The sequence below is a fragment of the Panthera pardus genome, unplaced genomic scaffold, assembly GCF_024362965.1.
Source record: "Panthera pardus isolate Hobbes unplaced genomic scaffold, ASM2436296v1 HiC_scaffold_20, whole genome shotgun sequence".
NCBI lineage: Eukaryota > Metazoa > Chordata > Mammalia > Carnivora > Felidae > Panthera > Panthera pardus.
Window position 1 is genome coordinate 43,389,456 of NW_026526766.1, and position 12,722 is coordinate 43,402,177.

Below are 12,722 nucleotides of genomic sequence, written 5' to 3' on the forward strand. Positions count from 1 at the left end.
ATTTTGCATATATGCAAAGTAAACAACACTCATCACCCAGCATCAATAAACATGCAGCCATTTCTGTTTCACTTGTACTTCTACCTCTCCCCCCAATTAATTATTCTTTAAGTGAAATATACATACATTAAAATGTTCAAATCTTAACCGTACATTTTTGACATTTATGTTTTTGACAGATACACATGTCTAACTATATCCTTGTCTGACATATGTTTTTGAACATGTGATATTTTTTTCAGTTTTCTTTCTCTCTTTGCTTCACTCTGGCAATTATCAATTCCTGCATCGTCAATTTCACAAATTTTTTTCTCTAGGATTTAAATTGTATCTAGTGAATTCTTCATAAGGTGTATGTTTCATTTCTAGAAGTTCATTTGATTCTTTTTATACCTTCTATTCTTATCTGCATGTTTTCCTTTAAATACTTAACATATTTTTAACATTCTACTTTAATATCCTTGTCTGGTAATTCTATAATCCCTATAATTTCTAGATTTGTTTCCACTGACTGAATTTGTCTTGGTTATGGATCAGATTTCCTGCTTCTAGACTTATCAGTTAACATTTGATTGAGTGCTGGATGGTGTAAATTTTGTGTAAGTAGGTATCTGGATTTTATTGTCTTCTAGAGATTGTTGGATTTTCTTCTGTTAAACAGTTATTCAATGTTTAATTTTGACTTTCTTTTTAATTTAAGCATTATTAAGACACCTCTAGAGTAGTCTTTATTGTAGCCCCTTGTAGGGTTTCTGTTGAATACTCCAGATGATCAACAAGGATATTCCAATCTGGCTTGTCAGAATTTCAAGGTCTCCCAGCCCTATTTGAGCTTTGGGAACTATTAGACTCACAACTCCTTAGTTGGTCTTTGCTCAGCCTTATAGAGTTATGCATTATATCTTTAATTGAGCAGATTGTCAGGATGAATTTATGCAGATTTCTGGAGCTCTTTTTCTATGTAGCACTCTCATCTCCAAAATTCTCAACAACATCTAGCTGCCTGAGCCTCTTTGAACTGTATTCTTTATCTCATCAATTCATTCAGACTGCTGTGCTCTGCTTGGGATAGTCCTCTGTTATGGGTTGAATTATGTGCCCCCAAATGATATTGAGATTCCAAACCCTCTGTACCTATAAGCCCGTAAATGTGACCTTATTTAGAAATAAGGTCTTTGAAGATGATGAAGTTAAGATGAGGTCATTAGAGTGGGTTCTAATCTAACATGACTTACAAAAAGGGGAAATTTAGACACAGAGACACTCAAGAGAAAACTCCATGTGAACATGAAAGCATGGAGTGATGCATCTATAAGCCAAGGAACACCAAAGACTGCCAGCAAACCACAAGAAGCTAGAAGAGAGGGGTAAAACAGATTATTCCTCACAGCCATCAGAAGGAACTAATACTGTTGACACTTTGATCTCAGACTTCTAGCCTCCAAAACTGTGAGACAATAAATTTCCATTTTTTAAGTCACCCAGTTGGTGGTACCTTGTTATGGCAGCCTTAGAAAACTAGTATACTCTTTAAGGCTTTAAGTTTACTGACTCATTCCATCTCCAACTTTCTGTTGGAGCCCATCTGATGAATTTCTTATTTCATGTTTTATACATTTCAGCTCTGAAATTTATCTTTATAGTTTCTACTTCTCCACTGAGATACTTTATGTATTCATTTATTATGAGTGTATTTTCCTTTAAGTCTTTTAACATATTTATAATAGTTGCTTAAAATCATTGTCCACTCACTGAAACATTTGCATCTCACAATTCATGCAATCCTGAGAGAAATTGCTGTTTGACTATGGGTCACATTTCTTCTTGTCTAATAGTTTTTATTATATACTGAGCATTATAAATGGTATATTGTAGAGACTCTGGATTCTGTTATGTTCCCCAGAAGAGTGTTCATTCTTGTTCTGGTGGACAGTTAACTTTGTTAGACTCAAATTCCAACCTCTGTCTTCCTTGCAGTGAACACCAAGTGAATTTTCTATTCTGTTCTTTCAGCTTCTAGCTGCTGTTCTTTTGCTGGGTCCCCTGGGGTTTGTATACTAAGAATTTGGACAGGATTTATGTAGATTTTGAGGTTTATCCCCACCGTGACTCTTCCTGGATTTTTCCCTTAACTTTTCAGCTGTTCCTAACAACCCCCAGACTCTGTCCTCTGACATGTCAAGCCACCTCTCTGGACCACATGAGCTTTGAGGAATTTGCTCAGGTAGCAAGCTACAAGCTGGCAAATCACACTTGTTGCAATTCCTGAATTTCTAGGATAGATTACCCTCCTGTTTCTGTCACTGCTTTTGGTTACTCTTCATTGCTTTCAAAGAGTTGTTTAATGGGGGTTGTCGTGGTTATTGTTTAGATTTTATGATTGCTATTTGCAGGAAGGTTAGTCCAACCAAGTTATTCACCATTACTGGAAGCTAGAATCCCCAGTCAAGTTGTTTGAAGAGTTTTCTGGCCGAGATCTACTCTGTTCTTGTTTTGCTACATTTGAAACATTCCCATTCACCCTCTTTAGTTTTTCATCTTTTTAATAACCCAGATGTTGGTCTGCTTCTAAAGATTGAAGACCCAGAGGTAAATTTTCTCTTAAATTCAATACATGGGTGTGCATAGCATTGAATAGGATATTTTGATCATACACTTTTATTTCTGATTCTATTAACTTGGAAGTTTGATCATTCAAACATGAGTGAGGATGAATTTACCTATTGCCTGAGCAGGGAGTGGAGCGATTGTGGGGAAAATGTTTGTTTATTTAGTTATTTTTGTAAACAAATGAAGCCATTCATTCATTCCACATATTCTTACTAATCACTTATTTTCTAACAACTAGTTTCTGTAATCTCTCTCCTCTCTGGATTTCCATGATATCACATTGTCTCAATTTTTGTCCTCTCACACCATTTCTTCTCAGACTTCTTTAATACCGCCTCATTAGTCTTCAATCACTGAATGCTAGAATTCTCCCACTGTTTTGTCCTGAGGTTTGATCTCTTTTCATTGAAGACTTTCTCCACACACATGTATGAAATTGGTTCCCCAAATTTGTAGCAAATATCAGACTTCCATTTTTATCTCCATCATCTTGATGGATTTTTCTGTACTCTGGTTCCATCACAACCTTTAAGTGCTTAAAACTAAACTCATCCATCTCCAGGGGTGGAGATAAGCAATAGCTTCTCTTCCTGACTTACCTTAACCAACTAAGCCACCCAGGCACCCCTCAGTTTACCTTAATCCTCAATAACTTTCATATGTAAAATCTCTTCCATGAGCTTTTCATTGGCATAGTTCAGTATCACTACACAATGATCTAAGCCATATAGATTGAATAGTCTATTTTACCCTTGGTACTTGGCTATTGGGGAGCAGGAAGAAGAGTGAGGATGCTGAGTTTGAAATGATGTTGGGAAATCTAGGTACCTTAAAAGGACCTTAAAGTTATCTAATTCAGTGGTTATTAATTGTGGAATCTTCTTACGCAGAAGCCCAATATATTCGTTTATTATTGAAAAGGAAATAGAATCCCCAGAGCCCCACCTTATGCTGATTTCCTCTCAAAGGCCCCTCCCCAGGTACCTCTGCAGCCCCGTAGGGACCCAGGAAACTATCAATTATAAAACCGTTCACTCAGTCAAAACTCTCATTTACAGATTAGAAAAATGAAACCAGAGAACCCTATTGAAATCTAAGCTTCTAATTGAGAGTCATGAATCTGTGTCAGTGCGTTTGAGAGTGACAAAATTGCTTTTCTTTTTAAAACTTTCTACAAAACTGATTTGTATCCTGATAGGTTTCAGAATGAGAGGCATTACTAGGAAGACAGCTGCTCCATACAGCTGTCTTCGCTGCTGCTACTCATGAGTCTTTCTCAAGTTGTAAGAACTTCATGTCATGGCAGCCCTGATGCCTGCCCTTAGAAGGAACTCTGCCCCATCTCATCCGCACTGGGAGCACTAGGCTGGAAGGCCCTGGGAGCATGTCCAAGACTCAAGACCCAGATGGGCCAAGAGAGATGTCCTGGCTGCTCACTCTGGCCCCTGATTCCAAGAAGGAGGGAAGATTATAAATGTAAATTGTTATGCAAATGGACCTCCTATTTAGCTGACTAGGATTCCTGGCTCCCAGAGAAGTAACTTCATCAGCCATAGAAAACAGCCTGAGGCTGCTACTGCTCCTTTTTCTGCTTAAAAACTCTCTCAGAAAATCAATCCTAATGGAGTTGGAAAATGAAGATTAGGCTAAATATGAGAGATTTCCTTGCCAAATATCTCATGTTTCCTCAGAAATAGCAAAGTTCTTACTTATCAACTTAGAATATAGTCAGCCTCACCAGGGCTCTGTCCCCACTGACCAAACATAATGATTCCTGGAACCAGCGTCTTAACCATGTATGACACCTTTTTTTCCCCCCCTTCAAAGCAGATGTGATTGAGACATATATTGGCCTGTTTAGGCAAGTCTGAAAAGCCATACTGGTTTCAAGCTTCACTTTTTAAATCATGCTATTTGACTAAGTAAATGTACAGTATTCCTGCCTTTTATTAGAAAATGAAATCAGCATCTAACTCCAGACTACAGTTGGGACGGAAGAGAGTTCGGTACTGCTGCTCCCAGGAGATCCCCAGTAGACTGATTTCTATACACCTCTCCCCAAGGCCATTTTTACCTCCATTTTATAACAGGAGTATAATGTGAGTACCACAGACTTCATGACATATTAGATGCCTAGATGCCACCGGGAGCGTGCAGGGAACTTGCTCCTCCTAAGTATCTGAATAAGAAGACATAGGTGATCAGCACACAGGCAGAAACTTTGCCCTGTCCCAAGCCTTGGATTCATAGAGCTAGGAGAAATTTGGAACTCCCTTCCCCCTAAGTGTATCAGTTAGCTATCACCACATTAAAAAAATAATAATAATAATAAGATTCAATGGCTTAAAATAGCAGTCATTTATTTTTACTGATCTTACTTACTTCAGCTGAACTAAACTGAGTTTGGCTGGGGAGACTTGGCTGTTCTCCACTTTTCTCTCAACCTCCTCTTGGGATCATCAGGCCAGTCGAGGCATGTTCTTCTACTGGTGATAGCAAAGGCACATGAGCACAAGCAAAAACACACAGTCTCTTGAGGTTTAGGTTTGGAACTGGTATACCAGCACATCTGCCTCATTTCCTTTATTGTGGTTAAATATTCATAACATAAAATTGACTATTTTAAACATTTTTAAGTTTTCAGTGGCATTAATTACATTCACATCATTGTGCAACCATCACGCTTTCCATCTCCAGAACTTTTTCATCATCTCAAACTGAAACTCTGTACCCATTAAAAAAACAATTCCCCATGCTCCCCTTCCTCTAGCCCCTGGCAATCACTATTCTAATTTCTGCTTCCATGAATTTGACTACACTAGGTGCCTCACATAAGTGGAATCATAGAATATTTGTCCTTTTGTGTCTGGCTTCTTTCATTAATGTGTTCATGGTTCATCCACGTTGTCACACATGTCAGAATTTCTTTCCTTTTTAAGGCTGAATAATATTCTATCATACATACATGTCATACTTCATTCATCTACTCATCCATTGATGGACATTTGTGATGCTTTCACCTTTTGGCTATTGTGAATAATGTCGCTATAAACATTAGTGTACAAATAGCTATTCAAGTCCTGGTTTTCTATTCCTTTGGTTATATATATCCAGAAGTGGAATTTCTGGAGCATATGGTTAATTCTACATTTAATTTTTTGAGGAACCTCCATACTATGTCCCACAGTGGCTGCATCAGTGTACATTCCCACCAGCAATACACAAGGATTCTACTTACCCCACATCTTCCTCAACACTGGTATTTCCTTTTTTTTTTTTTTAATAACGATCCTACTGGATGTGATGTGTAGCTCATTGTGGTTTTGATTTGCATTTCTGTAACAATTAGTGATATTGAGCATCTGTTCATGTGCTTATTGGCCATTTTAAAATCTTTGGAGAAATGTCTATTTAGGTCTTTTGCCCATATTTTTTTTTTTTTAGTTTGACTGTTTATATTGTTGAGTTGTAGGAATTCTTTATATATTCTGGACATTAATCCCTTATCAAATCTACGATTTGCAAATATTTTCTCCCATTCTGTGAGTCGCCTATTCACGCTGGTGACAGTGTCCTTTAACACACAAAAACTTTCAGTTTTAATGATGTCCAGTTTATTTTTTTCTTTTGTTAACTGTGTAGTATCATATCCAAGAAATCATTGCCAAATACCATATCATGAGACTCTTGCCTGTGTTTTAAGAGTTTTATACTTTTAAGTTAATTTTTTATATGGTATAAAGTAAATACACAACTTCATTTTTTGCAAATGGATGTCTTGTTTTCCCAGCACCATGAAATGGTCCTGGCATCCATGTTGGAAATCATTTGACCACATAAGCAAGAGTTTATTTTAGGACTCTCTATTTTGTTCTGTTGGTCTATAATGTACATCTTTTTTACCAGTACTATACCGTTTCAATTACTGTAGCTTTCTACTAAGTTTTGAAATCAGGAAGTGTGAAAACCCCAAGTTTGTTCTTCTTTTTCAAGATTGTCTTGGCTATTATCTGTTGAGATTCCATATAAACTTTAGGATGAATTTTTATATCTGTGCAAAAAAAAAAAAAAGAAAAGTCATTGAGATGTTGATAGGGATTGCACTGAATCTGTAGTTCACTTGGGGTTATTGACATCTTCACAATATTAAGTTTTCTAACCATGAACATAGCATCCTATTTATGTTTTAATTTTTTAGCAACATTTTGTTGTTTTCAGTGTACATGTTTTTCATCTCCTTGGTTAAACTTATTCTTAAGTATTTTATTCTTTTTGATATTATAAATGGAATTGTTTTCTTAATTTCTCTTTCAGATTGTTCACTGTTAGTGTAACATCTGACTCATTTTATTGGCCAAAGTAGTCACATAGCCAAACCCCAAATCAGGAGGTGGGGAAGTACATGTAACCCACCCATCATGGAAGGCCACTGCAAAGTTACAAGGCAAATTGAGTCAATACAGGGAGGAATGAAGAACTGGGTTCTGTAACAGTGGTATCCCATCCTGAACTTCATACAGTCAATTACAGCGTTATTTTTCCAGGGCCCTTTTTCAAAGTGTGTGTGTATATGTATATATGTATATATGAAATTAGGGCATTAGGAGACAAAAGGAATGAGCAGACAAAGGAAAGAGATAACAGGGAGGCTAAGTAATTTGCTGGTGTGCAGCTATACAAGTGGCAGATAGAAAGGAAAGAGCACAAGGCAAGGAATCAGAAAGGCTGCCACTTAATCATGGGAAAGTATCTTAACATCGTTGGGCCTCAGGTTCCTCCTCTGGCATGTAGGCTAGATCATCTCTAAGGACCTTCCCTGTGTTAGCTCTGCATCCTACTATAAATTCTAATAGTGTTGACCCCGGAATAGAAAAGAAGACAACATTGGAAAATTCCTTCTCTTACAGATCCATAGGTAGCCATTGCAGGTGGCCATTCTCTTGTCTCACAGATCTCATCATTTTCTGCCTTACATCTCAGTTTTATTAGTGTGCTTTGTTTCTTATTCAATACCAGCTAGGATCTCCTTGCAAGAAGGAAGATAACCATCACTGTCTTATCTATCCCCAGAACAGTAGGTGCAAAATCGTTACTTCTGTAACTAAATTGAGGGAAAACTGCCAGTACCTTTAATTTTGACTGGTTTACCATGTGTTTTGAGCTTCTAAATAAATTTTCTTTGGAAGCTAAGTTGTTGAGGACACAACAGCAAATTCAGCGAGTACTCTGAATTTAAAGAAAATTAGGTTTTTATCACAGTAGCAACCAGTTTACTTTAATAATTCTATGCTACAAAAGCTTGAGTAGACATAATATCTAAGCTTAATATTTTGGAATTTTAATGTATCAAAGTATGTTTAATGACTATGTAGATAATTAGAATATCATACATGTCCAAATGCAGGCTTGGTAAGAGCTGTTAGAAGGCCAAGGTTCTTGACTGATAGAAAAATGAAATTGGTGTTTACAATTGCTTTCCTAGAGTCTGTTAAAAAATTTTGGCTTGAAAATCACATAAAGAGTAAAATGGTAGCAGATACTAGACTTTTACCAATTAAATTGATTAATTGGTTACTATGTAGCATCTTTTCCAACTCACTACATTTGAAGAAGTGATTTCTTCCAGTAGAAAATCAGTGTAGGAACTAATTAACTTGAAAATTTTTTCAATGAGTGAATATTAACTGCTTCATTTTTTAAAGGTTAGTTACAAGGACATAGAAATAAGCAGTTTGTATTCTCTGAGAATTTTTACTTAATTGAATGAATAATAGTCACCTTCCCAGAATTCCAGAGAATAAAAACATCTATTTGCTTGGAAATAGCAAGCAAAAGAAAAATGCCACCGGTAAGGGGGCTACACTGCATGTATGGCTTCTAGAGCCACAGAGACACTAAAAGAACTTGTCAGGAATATGTCCCTCTTGGCTTTATTAATGGCTTCTCTCTCTTCTCTTCTCCTTCTAGGCTGTCCCATCAAAGGTCATCCTACCCCAAATATCACCTGGTTCCATGGTGGTCAGCCAATTGCCACTGTCCCAGGACTGACATATCATATATTGGCAGCTGGACAGATTCTCCAGGTTGCAAATCTTAGTGGCGGGTCCCAAGGGGAATTCAGCTGCCTTGCACAGAATGAGGCAGGAATGCTTGTGCAAAAAGCCTCTTTGGTGATCCAAGGTAAGAAACCCTTCAGGCTTTGGGTGCTGGGCTTATTGTTTGAACAAGAAAGTTGACCTGAGAATCTAATTATCTAATAGAACTAAATTATTTCTGATCTCCAGTGGTTCCTAGAGCATGAAAGTCAAAGCTGAATCATGTTTCCATACAATGAGGCCCTTCAGAAGAGCCACCAGTCTCCGTCCCAGCAGAATCTGGAAAAGTCAGTGCTGCTTTCATAAATGGGCCCTTCTGCCTCACAATGTTGGTGCTGCTGTGGACCAAAGAAACACCATGATATATCAGAGTCAAAAAAAAAGTTTCACTTATGCTTGTTTAGTAAGAAACACACACAGACACACACACGTGTGCATGCAAGCACACATGTGCAAGTTTTCTCTGCAGGTTTTGTTAAAAAACAACCTCTTGATCAGAACTGCTTGGTTATTGCCTCCTCTCCTGGAGATTCAAGCCAGTGCCAGTACCTGCTTATCGTCCGAAAGAGTCTTAAACTGCAGTCACGTGCTAAGTGTTTTGCAGGCACCTTTCTTGTGGCCCCGCCAAAGACAGACTGGATGGCTCATGCATTAATCTTCCAGGAACACAGGCGGGTCAGAAAGCCCTTGGGAGGGGCTTGGCATTAGCTGCACCAAGAAAGCGTTGTGAATGAGCCCAAAACAGTGAGAAATAAACCCAAAGTGGGCCATGTTAAATAGAAAGTAAGTGAGGCTTTCAAGTTTCCCGTAGGCTAGTTCTAACCTGTGGCCTGTGTGTGATTATTTTAAGGGAAAGCAAAATTCTTTTGCATGCATTCTAAAATGGAGTATTCTGTGGGAAGGGACAGAATTTTGTGCCAGTGTAGCACATGAGGAGGGAGATTTTTCTGAGCAAATGGGTTTTCCCCTTAAACATCCTCCCCTGCCATTTGGCTTTCAAGACAGGAAAGTAAATGTTCCATTTTCTTGCCAACCAGCCATTCTCTGCTGAAAACCAGAAGCCAGTGCCTATCTGCAAGATTTGTAATATACGACCTTGCAAATAAGCACTCCCAATTTACCAGCCCGCAGTTATTTTTAACAGCTTTCCTACCAGTGAGTCCCAGACCCCCAAAAAGAAAATCCAAAGAAACTGAATTTCTCCCTTACGTCATTGTCTCATGTCCAGAGTACTCTCTGGATAGACTGGGTTTTTTTTCATTTAGTAACATCTACAAAGTCCAACACAAATGTGCACGTATAAATATGAGTGTTAGTTATTTGTGATATTTTTATATCTCTTTGTTGAAAAATAAAGTCACTTTCTGCTGAACCACTAGGAAGAAAAAGCACTTTGCAAGTGTGCTTAAAAATATTAAGGACCAGAGGCACTGATTCTAAATACTCTTTGTGCGCCAGGTGCTGGGCTAGGCCCTTTCCCTTCATTATATCTGGTGCTCACAATAACTTCACAAGGTAGAGGCTTTGTACTCCCTTTACGGGTAAGCCAACTGAGTCTCCTGGAGATGATGCCACTTGCCTGCATAAGTTGGGAATGGAGCCCACTGACAGAGCCTCATTCATAACAATTCGTGCCCACAGAGCATGGGCAATAATGCAGTCTTCTTTTCACCTCTGATCCTCCTCCTGTGACAGATTACTGGTGGTCCGTGGACAGACTGGCAACCTGCTCAGCCTCCTGCGGTAACAGGGGCGTTCAGCAACCCCGCCTGAGGTGCCTCCTGAACAGCACAGAGGTCAACCCCACCCACTGTGCAGGGAAGGTGCGCCCTGCCGTGCAGCCCATCGCATGCAATCGGAGAGACTGCCCTTCTCGGTGAGTGTGGCAGATACTGGCTCGGGGCTCCCCAACCCCAAGGCTGGGCCCTGGCTTCTAGCCAACTTGCTGGCTAGCCTTTGTCCAGCACTGCACAGGGAGAGACACGGAGTGCCGGCAAGGGGGCCTGCCATCCAAGACACTGTTCTTTTCTCTAGGTACAGACTTGTCAGGCCTCTCCACTGTGCAGAAGATATCCCTCAGGATGGGCCTCCTCCCTCAGCAGTTTATTCCCTTTCCACTCGGCCGGCTAAGGGCTATCTGGTTGTCCCAAGTGCCCGAGAAGATCTGTTCAGGGAACAGGAGCATCCCAGGCCCTAGCAAGAGCTAGCTTGCATCCTGCACTAAGAAACGGGCTCTCCAGTTTGTTTGTAAGAGGAGAAATGTGTTTGCAGTTGAGGTGCTGAGGAGATAGGAATTACTGACCTCAACCCCAGCCCCTCCCCTTTCTTCTAACTTCAAAAACTGTGCTAATCAGTATTCCAGTTTAGGTGAGGAAATCTTACCCTAGCCTTGTCTTTGAAGGGTTGCATCCTGCTGAAGTCACAATAAATCTTCATTTTCTATAGTCGCCTCACTGTTGGATATACATTCTCAGCATCTTGTCTCAGAATGACACCCACCCTCTCTGCCTCTTACAGCTTAGAGAAGCTGTGAGTCGCACAGAGCACCCTACCCCCAGTTTGCAGGCAGTAGTTAAAGGGATAATGGATGGGTTTAGAGTTGGCACCAGCATGGCACCCCAAGCCTGGGGGGACTTGGCTGGGCCTTGCAGTGGCCCTTTAGTACCTATCTGTGGGACTTTCATATACTGCTTAGGCAACCGCTTTGTGTTTTGCCAGCTGAGTCATAAGGAGCAGCTGAAACCAGGAGAGACTCAATGAAATATGAAACACGCTCATTAATATCAGCAGTTTGACTTGCTGACGGGAAGGTTTCCATGGGAATGATTAATGTCCTTTTATACCCTTCCTGAACTGTAACATAGCCGTCCCTCTCCTTTCTCAAACCCCCCATCCCAGCTCCTGAAAAATTGCTGAAATGTATATTTGGAAATAAAAGTTGATTGAAATGCAGGCCTGACATTCACCGGGGATGTAAGAGGCTGGAAGACTGCCCTCGCCAAGCTATTTGAAATGAAGACGAAGTCTTGGACATGCCAAGGACTTTTTGATTTGCTGTGGTGATGGTCAGAATCAATCAACCTCATTTACTTCTGCAAATGAAATAATGGCCACGTCTGCTTGGGTTTCAGTGCCCCCAGGAGCTTTAAAACACCTCGTGCCTGCTTCCTAAGTGGTTCTGCTCCTGTGGGTTGGAAATCTGCATTCAGTCATCTCTCTCCAGGGCAAATGGAGCAGGGAAGTTCCACCAAACTAAATAAGTCACAGATCCAGATTCAAGAGGAATGTGCTCCCTGTCTCTGCTACTTGCCTCTCCTGAGAGCCAGATGTGGCGCCACTGGGGTAGGAAGTGGCCACAGGCTTACCTTTGACTAGTTTCCCTGCCAGGGCACTTCAGTAGCCTTCTTTGAACACAAACAAGTATCGCCCTGGTTGTCTTTGAATAGGGCTGGGAGGTCCTGCTTTGACCCAGGTAGCTAGTCAGCCATTTCATTTAGATAAACTTTTCCTCGGGCAATAAAACCAAAGAATGTTTTGGTGGGTGGGTGGGTGGGTGGGTATTTGATTGGTTATTCCTTAGATTGAATAAAATGGCTGGAAAGCACCAAGTCTTTTCTCACTATTTTCCCCCAAACTGTGCCCCCTTCCCCTTCTCTTTGAGAACTAACAGTGCAAACATGCACAGAGAGCCCCTACAGGTTTATATATGGACCGAGGATTTCAGAGTGTTTACTGGATTACAGCTTGGCTTGATGAGAAAGGCCATTTGCACAGTCTCAGTCAGTCTCACCTCTAAGGATCCCAATTGTAGTTGGAAGAGAACATTCTGAGAGGAACTACATTTGCCACGTGCAGTCCTCGAAGAGGTGTAAGACCTATAGACTGTGACCCACGGAGGGGAGAGGTGGGAGACTGCTCCAGAAAGCTAGAATGAACTTTGCATGTTTCTCGGGGATTAAACAAAATCCAGTGGCATGTGGGTTAAGGCAGGGGAGAAAATACAGTGAGTACCAGCAG

The 12,722-nt window shown here is 40.2% G+C and overlaps 1 protein-coding gene across 5 annotated transcripts in view; it reads left to right on the plus strand.

The window, feature by feature from the left end:
• Positions 1–12,722, plus strand: part of ADAMTSL1 (ADAMTS like 1) — an 873,125-nt gene that overhangs the window by 830,376 nt on the left and 30,027 nt on the right. For 4 of the 5 annotated variants that reach the window (XM_019415409.2, XM_019415408.2, XM_053907971.1 and 1 more), the window contains 2 exons: positions 8,578–8,790; positions 10,401–10,581. In XM_019415409.2, the coding sequence (XP_019270954.2) occupies positions 8,578–8,790; positions 10,401–10,581 (394 nt within the window). The other variant, XM_053907972.1, reaches the window with a different exon arrangement.